A 15,919-nucleotide genomic window follows, 5' to 3' on the forward strand; every position below is an offset into this window, starting at 1 on the left:
GGAATGAAAATCCTTGAATCCTGTGAAAATTCTTGAATCAGGTAAAAATTCTTGGATCAAATTGAAAATCCTTGGATGGAGTGAAAATTCTTGGATCCAATGAAAATTCTTGGATCGTGTGAAAATTATTGGATCGAATGAAAATTCTTAGATCGAATGAAAATTTTTGGATCAGGTAAAAATTCTTGGATTGAATGAAAATTTTTGGATCGGGTGAAAGTTGGCCTTCTTTGCCCGACAAAGGGGAAAGGGTAGAAATCGCCTAGTTCAAATGAACGTTCGAACGCTGACCTAGGCGCTCTAGGTTTTGAACAGATCTTGGGGATATGTAGGTCAGAAGTGACCTATAGGCACTTACTCTTAGGTGTTCGGATGGATCGATGTCGAGCGAGGTGTGGGTGTAATTGGCGCCTCTTCGGATGTTTCGATTGTTTTAGTTTGGGATGTGATTTTAGGCGGGTTTGCGGGATTTTCGAAGATAGGGATTAACGGGAGAAATTTTGGAACAGTGTAACAGAGTCAAAGTTTTGCACGAGCTAGCTAGCCGTAATTTTGAATGTATAGGCGGCCTGGAAATAAGAAATAGCTTTGAACCGGGGCAAAATTTAATTAAATTGCGAAGTTTTGTTCTGTATTCAAAAGTTTGAGTATAATGTTATAAGAATGTATTAAAAGGATTACACAGTTTATATATCGTTTCTTTTTCTTTTATATTGTTCTATATTGTTAATAATATCATTCAACAAATAAGATAACACATTTTCATTGTCGAGAATATATATGTATAACGTAATAATTCGTACACAGCTAATTTCTACTTCTTTTATCCTGCGATAAAATCTAACTACGACTTATTGATCGTGGATAAAACGGTATTTTATACGACTTTTATACATCCACGTGTTATTTCTGAATTCGTGATTTTATAACGAACAATATCAGATTTAATTACAGGGGAGACCGCGAAAAATCCCGCGACAACACGTTCGTTAAAATGTCCTTTCAACTGCTATCCGACCACATTTGCAGAAAACTTCCGTCATATAAATCCTCGCCGTTGTAAAAACCGCATCTGGCGAACAATCCCTCGGTTTATCGGTGCGCTCTTTTTTTTTTTTTTTTTTTCTTTTTTTTCCTCGCCAATCGAATTTCCTCGCAATTACTCGTTTCTCGGAATCGCAATAATAATTCCAGCAACGAGATTCGCGATCGAGTTCGAAACGTTACTCGAAAATGGAAGATTTTCTTAGACGATTCAACGATTTTTCCTTCAAATTTCTGCCGCGTTTCTCCTCGAATTATTCTCCAAATGCATTTTCTTTCCAAGCAGTTTACCCCGATTTCATTAATTATTTAGTTGTTACCCGATTCCACCTGTTTCAAGGGAATACGAAATATCCGGTAGCATCCTGCGACGGGCAAATATAATCTCATGGAAATTTCAAGAAGGGGATCGTGACTTCGCTATTTGTATTTTCCAGAAGCGGATCTCGGCTTCGGCCATTCGTACACTTCTCGAGCGTTGTCATTTTTCATTGTAGATCTTATGCATTTTTTACTCGGCAGTATATACTTTTCAGACGATTTTTCAAATGTGAAATTGTCGGGTAAAATTTTTCGTATACAACGTTCCTGTTTCGAGAAGATATGAGAATGTTTATCGTAAACCGCTATTAAATTTATTCACGTAACGAAAAAGGAATAAGAAAATTTTGACAAATATTATAATAATTATAAAACTTTAAGAAGAAATTGATTGATACATTATCGAGGAGTTTAACAACAATCAATTTTCAAATATAATTTCAAGAAAAGTGTATGATTTTCATTTACATCCTTAAAGTCGTTACAATTTCGTCGATCAAAAATGGATTATATTAAAATTAAGAAATATTTTTAAAAAATTCCAATGAAAAAATTTCGTATTCTTTCTTCAAATGAAAATATCGTTTTAATTCATAAACATCGATCGAATATACATAAGATTGTTTTTCTATCTTAAAATCGTAAAGAAACGATGCAAAATACTGATTGGTCCAAGACCATTTGTTAATATCTCTTTTTATCCGAAAAATTTGAACGATCTCTGCGTATATGTATTTGTATGTGTGTGTGTACCAATAAATGGAGCAATTAAAAAAAGCAAAAAAGGAAATCAGCATAGAACCGTTCGAATCTCTCGTTTCCAACGAGCTCTACGTCACAACGGGTTGAATGCGGGCGTAATTTTGCTGACGAGGCGGCCACCGACGAATTACTCGAATCCCTCCAACCCTGTGATAAAGAGCGGGCAAAAAGAAGAATGAAACAAATAAAAATTCCGATCGTTACAGCCGAGTGCTTCTAATCTTCAACGATTTCGCTTTGCCAAATAGTTTCTACGTATTGTAATTATAACTTTCGCATGTATTTTTTTTTTAGATTGACTAAATCTCAAACGAGATGATTAATCGGCGCGTGATTGAGCGCGATGGAATAATTTTATCCCTGTATTTTTCGTTATCCGTGGAAAATATACGTTTATTATACACTCAGGTTTGATTTTCTCTTTTTCTTTTACTAGTAAAATAAACTTACAATGTTTGGAAAAGAAATGGAGCAGTTTGTATATTTAAAAACGAATGAATATTAAATTGTATCTCTCTTGAATATAAAGAAAGTCTTGTACATTTTTTCGGGAATGACGAAAAGTTGCTTAAATCGAGCTTTCATTGCTCGTATTTGAAATAAAATAATCAAAATGGAAAAAATATAATTTGGACGAGAACTGCTAAGATTCGTATTACGTGTTTCTCCGCGATTGTACCAATCTCTCAAGTCTCAAGGACGTCCTGCGAAGATATTTTTGTGGGAGGGGAGGGAAGTGACTTCGCGATTCCTAGAATCAACATTCCTAGACTTCCAGAGGAACTACTATCCTTGCATTAATTATAATCCTGCTCAAGGATCCCTTTTGTATTCCGAGAGTCCTGAACATTGCCAATATCTTCTAGTTCCACGCAATCGTCCTCCCTATTCCTGTATGAATATACATCACGTACGATCAAAATACATGGAATTGTATCTGAAAACCTCGAATCTTTTCACACCGATAACACAGATTTCCTAAACGAAATCTTAAAATTTTCTTTTTCTTCAAATTATACATATTCGAAGTGAATTACGTTACATCTCGATAGAGATAGTTACTATTCTATTCTCGAGATCACGATTCCAATCGCGTGTTTCTTTCCCCATTCTTCCTTCTTTAGGAAAACCCAAGTTTTTCTTTTGAAGAACCTAAGTTTCTAGGAGAGGAAATCAACGTCGTGCACGCCAGGCATTAAGATAGGTGAGATAGGGAAGAGGAGGGAAGAAAAAATTTGAACTGGAGGTCGATAAAAGATGGCCGATAGAATGGTTAGCGATTAGCTATCTCTCTCTCTCTCCCTTGCTTCAAATCCGGAAATCGAGCCGACCTGGCCCCCGTTCGTTCTAATGGCCGCGCGTATCATTTCCCACCAAATGTCAGAAACTCGTGATAATCAATAGCGACGCGCATAATGTACGTGGCAAACCAATCGTCTGAAACATCGCGTGATGACAGTCTGGGGAATCGTTCAGCAAACCTTGACAAATCGATGATGTACCCCTTGTCAGTTCAGATTCACTAGTCGTCGATCAAAACGAAGCTAGTGTAGATATGGAGCGAAATAGGGGAAAATTGAAATATTAATAAGAATATATTGGGTACGAGTGATCGAATATAATATAATTAACAATATAATTAAAATATTTCGAGAGTTGTACGAGTTTTTAAAATAATTTTTAAGTAAAGTTGAGTAGGTGTGGGATTGGAGGATTGGGGATTTTAGGAATCTAGAGAATAAGGTCTAATTTATTTCTAGGAAAAGAGGTCAAGAGAGAAGATTTAAGAAAAGTGAAGTTGGGTGAGGTTGAAGTTCGATGCAGAAAAGTATTTGTATATTTTGAAGCGTGGAAATATTTTTCGAATCTTGTTTAGAATGTCTTGGGGAATAATAGAACCGTCTAGATAAATAGGGTTTTACATGTCCTCGTTCTTGGAAAGAAGATGCACTTGTACCACTTTTCCGTTAAGATCCTCGATTGATCCTAACTTGGACTAGCTTGGACGTCGATTTTCAGTTTTAACAGTTCTACGACAAACATTAGCATCTTTATCATTCAAGACAAATTTATAAATTTGAATCTATATTCTTAAACGTTTTATTTTTTAAAAAGATTGGATACAAATATGTTTACAATTATCACAGTGGAATTTCCTTCCTTTCTCGTAAACCTTCATCTTCTTTTCTTTTACCAATAATATAATAACATATCTCGATAATAAAAGTATCCTTTATGATATTAATTATCAATGCATTCATAGTATCGATCAAATTTTAATTCAATGTACACTTTCATCTAATCTTTCATCCAATCTGATTAAACGATTGCAATAAAAATATTTCGATAACATTATAAAATGAACAGGAAAAAGACACGTTTCTAAAACATTGCATTAGAACGGAATACTTTGAAGTATTCAATATTGAACATGTACACAACAAGAAGAATAACAATGTATATATATATATGAAAATATAGGTTGGATGTTTTCTTTCTGTTGATATTTGCCATGTTTGCGCAAGAATTTACGAGTTATTTGTATTCTAGCGACTTCGAGAAACTCGTTCGTCAAAGCTAGAGCTTTGAACAGGTATATATAGTTGTTATCGATTGAATATTGTTCGAGTTGCTGTTTCTATACTGCTGTGTCACTTTAATTCTCTCGTTTATTTCAAAGTTACACCTATCACTGGAGAAAGAATGTAAGGATGGAACGTAGATCTAATTTGCAGATCGCTCTCTCGTTTCGTTCCGGGAAACTCCATGATCCACTTCAGATGAGAAGATATTTTTCTCGGGGAAAAGAGAAAAATATGAAAGAAAAATCAAAGTAGAATCGAGTTACTTTGATTTCGCTTCACTATCTTATATAAAATTTTTGAAAACCACATTTTCGTAATTCGTCACTTTTTAATATCGACGCGAAATCTCTTCAAACTTTGAAAATTTAATTTCTCGAAAGAAAAAAAAAATATCCATCCTTGTGAATTCGTGATAGGACTACGTATAAATAGCGCATTAAACGAACCTGTGGAAGGCCAACGAAAAATGTGATTTCGCCTGACTTGAGAACACGCAGGGATATCTTAGAGAAGCTGCACCCTCGTCCTTTTTTTATTTTCTCTTCGCAATCTAGTGAAGCACGAAGGCATAGGAACACGCAACATCGTGTAGGAGGAAATTCCCTTGTTCTCAAACTGTGGAAATCGATATTTCTGAACGTCAGAAGAAACTACAATTTAATTACAAAACTGTTAACAATAGCTGGACACTGTTTCCTCGTTGAAAAAGATCCAAAACTGTGCCGTGTTTTTTTGGCGTATCTCTTTTTCCTTTTTTTTTTTTTTATTTTTTTTTCTTTTGCTCGAAGACGTAGTTCTATTGTCAAAGCAATGCCAGGGCAACAATACGGTCAAACGAAATACCACGAGCTTCTTCTTCAGCCTTCTCTTTGAGCCACGTTTCTATTGGCAAGCAAGGGTAACAGTTCACAACAACGTTTATTCCTGAGTCGATTTCGATGAAGCTTGGGTGTACCGCCTTTGAGTGTAGGTTGTGATATTCATGATCGAATTGGGACAATGCATCGGGAGCGAACACTTTGGAAACCAAAGGCCTACCAACTATGACACACGCCTGTGCGAACTTGTGCCCTCCGGTAATGTTCAAAAATATTTGAGTTCAATGAGTTTCTTAACAGGATGTTGTTTATTAATAAAATTAATTAATCGTTTTTTCATTATTACAGTATTTTTCTTCCAGCAGTAAATTTTTTTATCAGACTACAGATTCTATGCAATTATTGAAAATTTAAACGTACAAAAATTAAATGGAATGAAAAATATTTGATACATGGAAGAGGGAACAAAATATTCAAAGTAAAATTTACATAATTGATATTTAAGTGATAAGAGACAGATTTCTATTCAAATTCATCGTATTCATTTCCATGCTCATTTTACATGTATATTCTATTCATATTCAAATACATTCTGCTTAAATGCTATACTCTCTGCTTATTATATTTAACAAGGAACAAATCATCTTTAATTTTTTAATTGAAATACCAAACTTTTTTTTATATCTATGTGACACGTACAATTTTCAATTCATTACGAATTGGAGATAAAAAAAATAATTATTTAAAACAACAATCATCTCTAATTTCAACGATCTTGAAATATATTATCAAGATTATCATTCAAAGTCATTGAAATCTATTCTGAATATTTATCAAAAATATACTTCATACCAATTCTCTAAATATCACTCAGAAGCGTTATCAATCAATAGCGATATCAGAGAATAAAGTAAATTTAATTTATAGACAATAAATTTATTAGTTAGCGATGTAAATAACTTCAGTAGAAGAAGATTCATATCACTTCAAAAAAAAAAAAAATGATCACGTTATGTCACGACAAGTTTCTTTCTCTCTCTGGCAAAATGGTGTATCGATCGAGATTGTACGTGCACCGTATCCACGCGAGTCAATGCTAGAAAGAGGTCTAATACACGAGATACGCCTTTTCAAGGCGAAACGTCTCGAGCCACTCTGAGAGGTTCCAGCACGAGAAAATCCTTTTTGCGCTTCGCCAACTCGAAAGAACGATCTCCCGCCACTCTCCCTTGTTATCTTTTATTTTTTTTTTCCCCTCCATCCTTTCTTCCCGGTGTCCTTCTCCGTCTTTATCGCTCTCGCGGCGTCGTAACGTGGAAGAACCGCGCTTCCATCCCCTTTGGAAAATCATCATGGTGTGTTATTGTTTTCTTTTTTTCCTTTCCAATAACGATTGTCGAGTTTTCGATTCGCCAATAAATAGCGATTTAACGCGGTAATAATGCGGAGGAGGGGGGAAATTGCGTTTTACAGTCGTTCGGAGATGGATCTTTCAGCGGTGGCTAAAAGTGGTTTTCCATCCTAATTGCGCGAGAGCCCAAGCTGTGCCGCGTACCGCAACGCGGTCACAAAAGGGTTGAGCCGTGTTATTGCATTATCGTAACACCACGTTGCGTTGAGCAAATATATTTTTCTCAATTTTCTTTCACCGATGTAGTTTCCATGATTTCGCTCGCGACGAAATTAAAAATTTTGCATTATCTTCTCGGACGATCTTAACAAAGTAAACTTTTTAAAATAGAAATTTGGAAAATATAAAGTTACAGAATGACTAAACGAAACATGTAATGAATAAAAATATGAGAAAAGAACAGAGGAAACTTTGGAAATTTTTCTAGAAATTAGATCGTAATATTACATATATATAATAATATTTGATTTACTACGAGGATATATATTTATTTATATTATATTCGAATCTTCGTCTATACAAGTCGTGACGGAAATCGTTGATAAGGTTCCGACAGACTAGTCGAATTTGAATACGTTGCCCCGTATATTGATTGTCCATGATGATTAATGAGACGTTCGCTGAACGTGCTCCAATGTAACTACGGTACTTGACAACCGAATGCAAATTAGGTTAACATGCCCTCGAAGATGAAGGATCGAAACCACCTGACAACGTATATCGTATCTCATCGAATATGCTGCAATGGATTCTCAGTGGATCATTAAGATCTATCTGTGAAACCGCACCATTATTCAAAACGGAATCTTGGGGATTTTCTTTCGTATGTGAAACGATCCGTGATTTCATAAAGTGGAAAAATTATCGTTTCATCCGTGGAGTCGGAATATAAGCTTTCTAATAATGCTTTAATTCGAATTATCGAATTACTAGTTTGAGAGACTTCGTCAGACTAATTAATTAACTAATTAATTTTCTTCCTCGCAAAATGCTTTTCACGGTTTTTAAACAGTTTTAATATACAGAGTAAAGTGTGTTTGCTACGATATAAACAGAGGCGAGCTAAGACGTAGGAAAGTCGTAAATTAAATTATCGAAGAAGCGACAACGTCTGATATCTTGAGACTTGAAGACTTAATTAGGATTGTACGTTGAATTTTCTTTTATGGTTCCTCTTAACTAGAAATTACTGCTTGCGGTTAATGCTGTTTAATTTAATTACTAACTTGATACTAGTTAATTTTAATATTCTTAAAAAAAAAGAAAAAATTCGACATGATTTTTAGCCCATAACTTCGATCTATGATCTTCAAAATATTTACATAACGTCACATAGCGAACTTCTGTACATATCATCATACGAGATATCGATCCTGTATTAAAAATTCGTTGAAATTGATATCACAAACATGATTACTTCAACTTTGATTTTGCATTTTCTACATTATCTCCCACGTTATTTATATTCGAAAAATGTATAAACATCGTCCATCACGCCCATCGTCCATTTGTTTGAATTATCCATGACCATTATCCCTTTAAACGGATTTTCAATTCAAAGGCGTTTGGATTGGTTTCTTTCGTACGTATCTGCACGGTCGATACTTTCATTAAGAAAGACAAAAAGCAAGAATTGGGCCACTCCATTGCAATCTTGCTTTCCATTACGGATTCCATCGTGTAATAAGTTTAACATGTGAACGGGAAATTAGATCGTAGCGTGGTGGTTAACGTTTCGAGCACGGCCATAGGTTTAAAAGTTTCTCCCTGGCCACGACTTACAACCACCTTTGAACGCGATAAATGTCTATCACGGTTAACTGGGTGGAGATAATTACGGTAACTACTTTCTAAGTGTTCTCGAACAATGTAGACTCATTTTAAAACCGGCTCTGACCCCCTCAATTAGCTCTTGCATAGATCATTGAATATCAATGATTTACGCGCTTGTGATGTAATGTATACGATCCTGTACGGATCGTAAAACGTTGAAAAAAGAAGGAGAAGAAGAAAAAAAACGTGTAAAGAAACGTTTGACGATCCTTTTTCGTATCTTTTATGGACGTTGTAAAGAGGAAGGATTTGAAGTGGTATTGATTATGAATATCGTAAATTGTAAATATGTGTTTACAGTTAAGGATACGTGGAACATTATTCTAAGAGAGAATTATTCTCTCACTGAAAGTTAGTTGTTTCACGTTAATTTTAAGAAGAATGTTAAACGTGTTTTTTTGATACAATTTATTTTATTTCAAGATAAATCTTTATAAAATTAGGCTAGTGTATATATATGTATAATTTTGGAATCAAGAAATATCGTGTGAATATCACGAGTTTCGGTAAACGAGGCTATGTTACGTCGAATCGATGTGATAAAGTAAACATGGTCTATGTAAATAAAATATAAATTTCTCACGACACGATATTACACGCGACTGGTGAGAACATATACAAACTTTATGAAGTACACAAAGTATGTATCTAGCTTAAAATGGATATAACTTAATATTGGATGAGAAATTGCAAGAATTATAAATCGTGATCGATTTCATAACACATAAATCGAATTTTTGAGATTTCCAGATTTTTAAATCTTCGGATTTTTTATATTTAGATTTTTCTCAAATTTTTTTGAGAATAAAAAGAATAAGATTTGAATTTTTGAAATCTTAGAGTTTCAGATCCTTAAATATGAAAATTTTTTAATTTTTTTTTATATTTTTGGATCTTTCTGTTCTCAGTCTCTTTTATTTTACAAAATATTTCGAATATTTGCAATTCTTGAATCGTTTTCGGATTTTTTGATTTTGAATTCGAATTCTTGAATTGTTTTTTAAATTCTTGAACTCTCGAATCTTGAATTTATATAATGAATTTTTTATAATTCCAGAATGTTTGAAGAAACCTTGGATTTTCTGGATTCTTGGATTCTCAGACTTCCAAGTTCTTGGTTTCTTAAAGTTGAACTCTTGAATTCTTCGATCTTCGGAATTTTGCGTTCTTGGAACTATTTTAAACTTGCGATATCTTAAACCCTCACGTTTTTAATCCCACGTATTTTAAAGAATTATCATAAATTTTTCGAATTATTCCTATTCATTATCATTATTATCATGTTTCATTCAATGTATCGGATTTTATATTACCAAATATTCCTTGTCATATTTACCAGATTAATAATAATAATTAAACGGGTCAATTTTGTTTGTAAATTACGCAATTGTGTCAAATATAGTTTTCATTGGATCGCTCGTATTATCAGACTTCATTTTTTAATATTCCGTTTTACGTTAGGTCAATGTATCTGGTAACATTCCTGTCGGATCCTATATATATTCAATAGTATCTCTAAACGGAACCCAATATCGTCTCTGTTGAGTCCTGTACGGTCCATATTGTCTTTATTGGGTCACACATGTGTCAGGTCATTTCAGAGAGACCATATGTGCTTCCTATTATGGGTTAGGTTAAGTTTACCACACCACCTAAACAAATGGCGATATAATTTGATCAAAAGTATCGCCATATATAAGAAAGGCAAGAACGAAAATTCATATAAATAAATATGTATTAAATTCAAAAGTAAGTCCTTCACTTATTTGTGAATTCTTTCCTTTTTCTTCTTGCTTCTACATTCTACCTTGTACTTAAAGATTTTATTATACTTCTGTGCATTCTTCATTTTCTCGTTGTTGAAGAAGATCTCCATAATAAAATATTATGATTTATTTTCCTTATTCTCATCTTCCACGTCTTCCGATGTTTCGATTATAAAATATTCAATTCGGATAACGTTCATTCGCTCCACTTTTCTTCCAAGGATACGCAAGTTTCGGCCCCGAGAACTCTTCTAGAATCAATGGAAGGAAGAAGAACTTCCAAGGAGAGTTCAAGATGTTCGAAACATTTTTGTACATTCAATATTTTCAGTAAACAAATCAAAGTTCAAAGGAGTTACTAAACTAAAACAAAAATCTAATATTTATTCCATCGAAATTAAAATTATTTCCGAATTCAAATTTTCTGTATTTGCATGCGTTGTTACTTTCCATATTTACATTAACCATTTCCATTTCAAAGAGATTAGATTTGCAATATCCAAAAATCATTAAAATCGGAAATTCGATATCATTGACAATTCTTTTTTAAAGATCCAACGATCCGAGCGATTTTCTTGAAATCGAAACTTTAAAAACTCGCGAATCGTTTCGAGCGTAAGAGAATCGATTAAATAAGCTTCCCCTCTAAACGTAAATCGATAAACGTGGCCGATATCTCGTAAAATAGAATCGAGATTATGTTATTATCATGGAACACGATCACACGGTGGACGCGAATGCAATTTTCTTGGACCGCGTTACCTGCTCTCATTAATCTTTCAGCTCAGGGATTACGTATACATGTATCGTTGGTCGTTACCGCATCGAGATGAAAACTTTGGCACACGGGATCGTTTGTTGCGGATCTACGCAACGGCCATCTCGTTAGAACGTTGCATCATCAAGATAACGCCATGAGCGTGACCGGCATAGTTGAACGAGTATCCTCGTTCTATCGTGAAATTTGCATTTCTACGGATAATTACGGGGTCAGGTAGTTATATTTCGAATTCTCGTCCGAGGGAAGAGATTCGAGGTTGTTCTCGACGAGCAATTCACGATGGGGACGCGTGTAATGTGTATGTATCCAGATACAGATGTACAATGTTATAACAATATGTACAATATACGTTTCTTCGAAAGCGAAAATTGTTTGCAAACATTTTTTTTTTTCGTTTGGAGTTAATGAAATTAATTTAGAAGAATATTGTATTTATTTATAGAGAGTATTAACTACAAAAAGTGACGGGTATATTAATTTGTTTGCATCCTGTGTTTGGTATCCTGACAGTATTTATTTCGTACCTTCGTATCTAGAGAATAAAGGATTAATTCATCCGCAATTCAACTTCATTGCTCCGCGAACACGTGAAATTTACGTATGCACCTTGGGAATTGAACGAAGAAACAATTTTGTTCTGGGTGTGAATTTAACGGGATGATGTGTGAAGTAGAAGAAAATACAAAACGTTCTTTCTTTCTCGCAAGTGTTTAACAAGATTTTTACGTGGAAAATTAAACACGAACGAAGCTAATTAACGCTGATTACCGTTGAATCAAATTACCATGAAATGAGATAATAGTAATGATTGTAATCCGCCTTCGATCGAATGATGATAAAAAAATTTCTCTCAAAAATCAAATTCAATCCAATAAATTTAATTCTTAATCACCTAACCATACATAAAATAAAACAAAACCCTACGACATCGCGTCAAATATATAAATTTCCCTCCCTTTTTCCGACGTAAGGGTAAAAAATTTCACGCGGATACCGCGTTTTAATTATAAACAATCGATATGTTATTCACAATAAATTTAACTCCGTCATTTTTCCATCACAAGTTTCGAATAAAATTTCACATCGTTTATTATACATATATATATTTTTTACACATGATTCAAATTCAGATCCTGCCACGAGAAATCCCATTTTTCTTCCCTTCCATTATTCGTGCGCCCTCCTCCCCCGTGTCGAAATCATCGTTTTCAATACCCCTCCCTCCCCCCTTATATACGCGGCGATAGTCGATATATCGGACAAAACGCGAGAACCGCCACCGTGTTTAATTCTCACGGAAGAGAGAGAGAGAGAAAGAGAAAGAGAGAGAGAGAGAGAGAGGAAGCGCGCGGTATATTTCTTCGGGCTTCGAGGTGTCGCATCGATCTTCCGATGAAGACGCGCGAAAACGAGCGGAACGGATAAAAGGGGATTACAAATTGTGCCCCTGTTACCCAAGATGGAAACGCCTTTGAATATTTTATGTCGGCGGTGGCGCGATATCGATTGGTTTTTCGCGCCATTCCCGCGGTCATTCAATTAAAAACTCGGTCAAGCCTGTATTAACGAACGGCGCCCAGTGTTATCAGCTTCCCCGTGTGAAAGAGTAAAATGGTCGAAGAAGACGCTTGAAGAGGGGGAGACTTAGGAGGAATAGAGGAGCTCAACGAAATTAGTCCTCGGATTCCCAGTTGAATGAAAAGATATATATATATAGTACATAGTATATAGTATATAATATAGTATATAGTGTGTATATATATATATATATATATATATACCTATTCTCTCTATTCATCGAGTTCCAATTTTTTCCTCCCCTTCGCCCTTTTCTTTCGCCTCTTTCATCTCCTTTTTTCTTTTCCCTCCTCCCTTTTTCTTTCTTTCTTCCTTTTTTTCTCCCCATTAAAAAGTCGCCACGTCGTCGAACGAGCCGAGCACCGTTTCGAAAAAAAGGAATCGTTGGAGGTTCGGCGCCAAGTAAACTGCACATCGCACGCAAATTGCCGTCCATTCTTCGCTCGCACGGGGTAAAAAAGTCATCCTCTTTGGGACGAGCGCCGCCGGATAGAGGATATATATCGATTTTATTTTTTTACGACCCGCTCGTCGAACTGTATAACTCGAATTGTGCGAAGCGTCTCCTTTCAAGGAATTGATACCCGTATCAATCTTGTTCCTGTTGCGGGACAACAACAAAGACGGATTTCTTTCTTGGGGAGGGGAGGGGGATGATCACGATAGCAGGAATACAGGGAAGAAAGGTTTCGTCTCTTTGTCAGCGATCGAGATAAGGTGGTGAGGTGGTTTCGAAAGGGGATGAAAGGAAATGGAAATGTTTCGAGAGTAAATACGCGATAAAATAGCTAAGGTTTTCTTTATAATAGAATTTGAATTAAGTGTTATTTGTTCTTTTTTTTTTTTTTTAAATATTTATTTTATAAATAGATATTTATATATAGAGAGATGGTGTACGAGGATGATTTTTGGTTCGAGAAAAGTTTCACGCGCACAAATCTAATATTTTACGGTTCACGTGCGAGATATACAGTGGTTCGATCGTGTAAAAGCAACAGAGGGATCCGTAAGTGGACGGCATCTTGCTACTTCCGTACGCGGAACACGAAGCCCAAGAAGTATCGCATAACTTTTTGAATGTAGAGATTCGAGGGAAGATTTGCTGGGTACGGCTTCTGAAAACGAAGAAACGCCAATAATCATCGGCGCGTTCTTGATCTGTTGTAACGATTCTTGAACGAAAGATGAAGGGAGAGAGAAACTGCTTTTGAACTGAATGAATTAATTAATTAAAGTTCTTTCTGCCTCTCTGATTACCACGCAGTTTAATAATTTTTGCACGCGATTGATTGATGTATTTAGTGACTTTTATTCAAGGTTTGGATTAATAGTAGAGTGTGCGTGATATACGTCGAATATTTAAATAGTGACTCAAATTTTTATAAACACGTATAACGATTAGAAGAAATGGAAAATAATGATGATGGATTGTTTTTAATATTTTATGCGTTTTCACGTATACATATTATTTGTGCTCATTTTATTTGTACATATTTAAATTTTCCTAACCCATCGTATTGAAATTATACGCAATCGTAATTGAATAATATTTAGACAGCAAATTTAATATATTATGATAATTTGATTGGAAATTGCGTACAGTGTACATTAAAGAAATTTCAAAGTGATTAGCAAATATATTAAATGGAAAACTAATGGAAAGTGAGGAATAGAATATATATATATTCTTTTTATTTAATAAGTATTTGTCTTTGTATTAAAATTTCACGCGAAGAATAAAAATGACTAACAAAGCTTCGGAAATGAAGGTTTGAGCGTCTGTCGATGAGCAATCCGTCAAGCACCGGCCATTTCACAAAAGTTTCGACGAATGAAAAATTGCTGTGACGACATTTGACAGTGACATTTCGCTCCTGCATCGACATTTAAATAATACTTGATATTACTAGGGGCAACATTCTCCCAAATATTTGATCGTAACGTTTCCAATAATTACAATCGCAAAATTATATTTTTAAATAATTTAATACTTTAATTTTATTACAATATGGTACAGATTACTTTAGAAAAAGAATATTACGATTTGTTTTAAGTTTAAAAAGGAAAAAATAAACTTAATTCAAAATGGAGTTGCTAGCCAGAGGTGTTACATTTTCAAAATTTGCAAAACACAAAGCCGAATCGAACGTCGAGTATGTAACACGTTCCCTTCAAATCATTTTTCGAAAAAGAAATTTGCATTTCGTTAATGAAAAATGTTTTCGAAACTTTATAAAACTATTAATATTTTCAAAATATTTTTTTTATTAACAGCAATACTAAAACAATATGTCTCTTCATACTACCTACTCAATTAACCTTTAATTCCAGCCATGCCAATATACCAAGTGTTAGAATAAATGGTAAGTTCAACCATACACACACTAAACACTCTGCCATTCATGCACACAGTTAACAATAACATCTTACCGCAGTCATAACTTAACGTCTCGTAAATGTCCTCCAGTAAGTTATAGTTCTCCTCGGCCTCGACGTTGCACAGCAGCTTCTCGCTGAAATATCGAGCAAAACAGCGTGCGGTTAGAAGCCACTTCAATTAGAAACTTTCGTCTGGCATCTTCGAACCACGAATATCATCTCCGACCGATTCCTGTACGCGATCTCTTTCCATATTTCGATCTCGCAAAACTCGCGTAAACAAATCTTTACGAGCATATTCGGACGACTTTCCAACTCGATTTCAACGAAATTCAATTAATACCAATTCGTTGAACGATGCCTCTACTTTTTTATCGCCATTTTTTTTTAAAAAGTTATTTCGATGATGATGAACGACGAATGGAAAGAAATGAGTTTGATAGGTTATTATGGTATTCGAGAGGATATTAAAAATTGGATGAAAAAAAAAAAAAAATGGTATAGATTGTGTTGCGAAAATGGTTGATCAAAGTTTCGAAACGAGCAAGGATATTTTCAATACTTTTTTTTTTTTTTAAATTGAAAATAAATTTACGCGAATAGAAGAGAAAATATATTTTTGTTAAAAGTTTTTTTTTTTT

The 15,919-nt window shown here is 34.5% G+C and overlaps 1 protein-coding gene across 1 annotated transcript in view; it reads right to left on the reverse strand.

Moving 5' to 3' along the window:
- Nucleotides 1-15,919, reverse strand: part of LOC102676592 (head-specific guanylate cyclase) — a 50,498-nt gene that overhangs the window by 5,720 nt on the left and 28,859 nt on the right. Inside the window, exon 3 of the mRNA XM_006613084.2 lies at nucleotides 15,330-15,412. Coding sequence (XP_006613147.1) covers nucleotides 15,330-15,412 — 83 coding nt within the window. The remainder of the gene's footprint in view (nucleotides 1-15,329; nucleotides 15,413-15,919) is intronic.

Source organism: Apis dorsata, unplaced genomic scaffold (assembly GCF_000469605.1).
Source record: "Apis dorsata unplaced genomic scaffold, Apis dorsata 1.3 scaffold_133, whole genome shotgun sequence".
In the NCBI taxonomy this organism is placed as follows: Eukaryota; Metazoa; Arthropoda; class Insecta; order Hymenoptera; family Apidae; genus Apis; species Apis dorsata.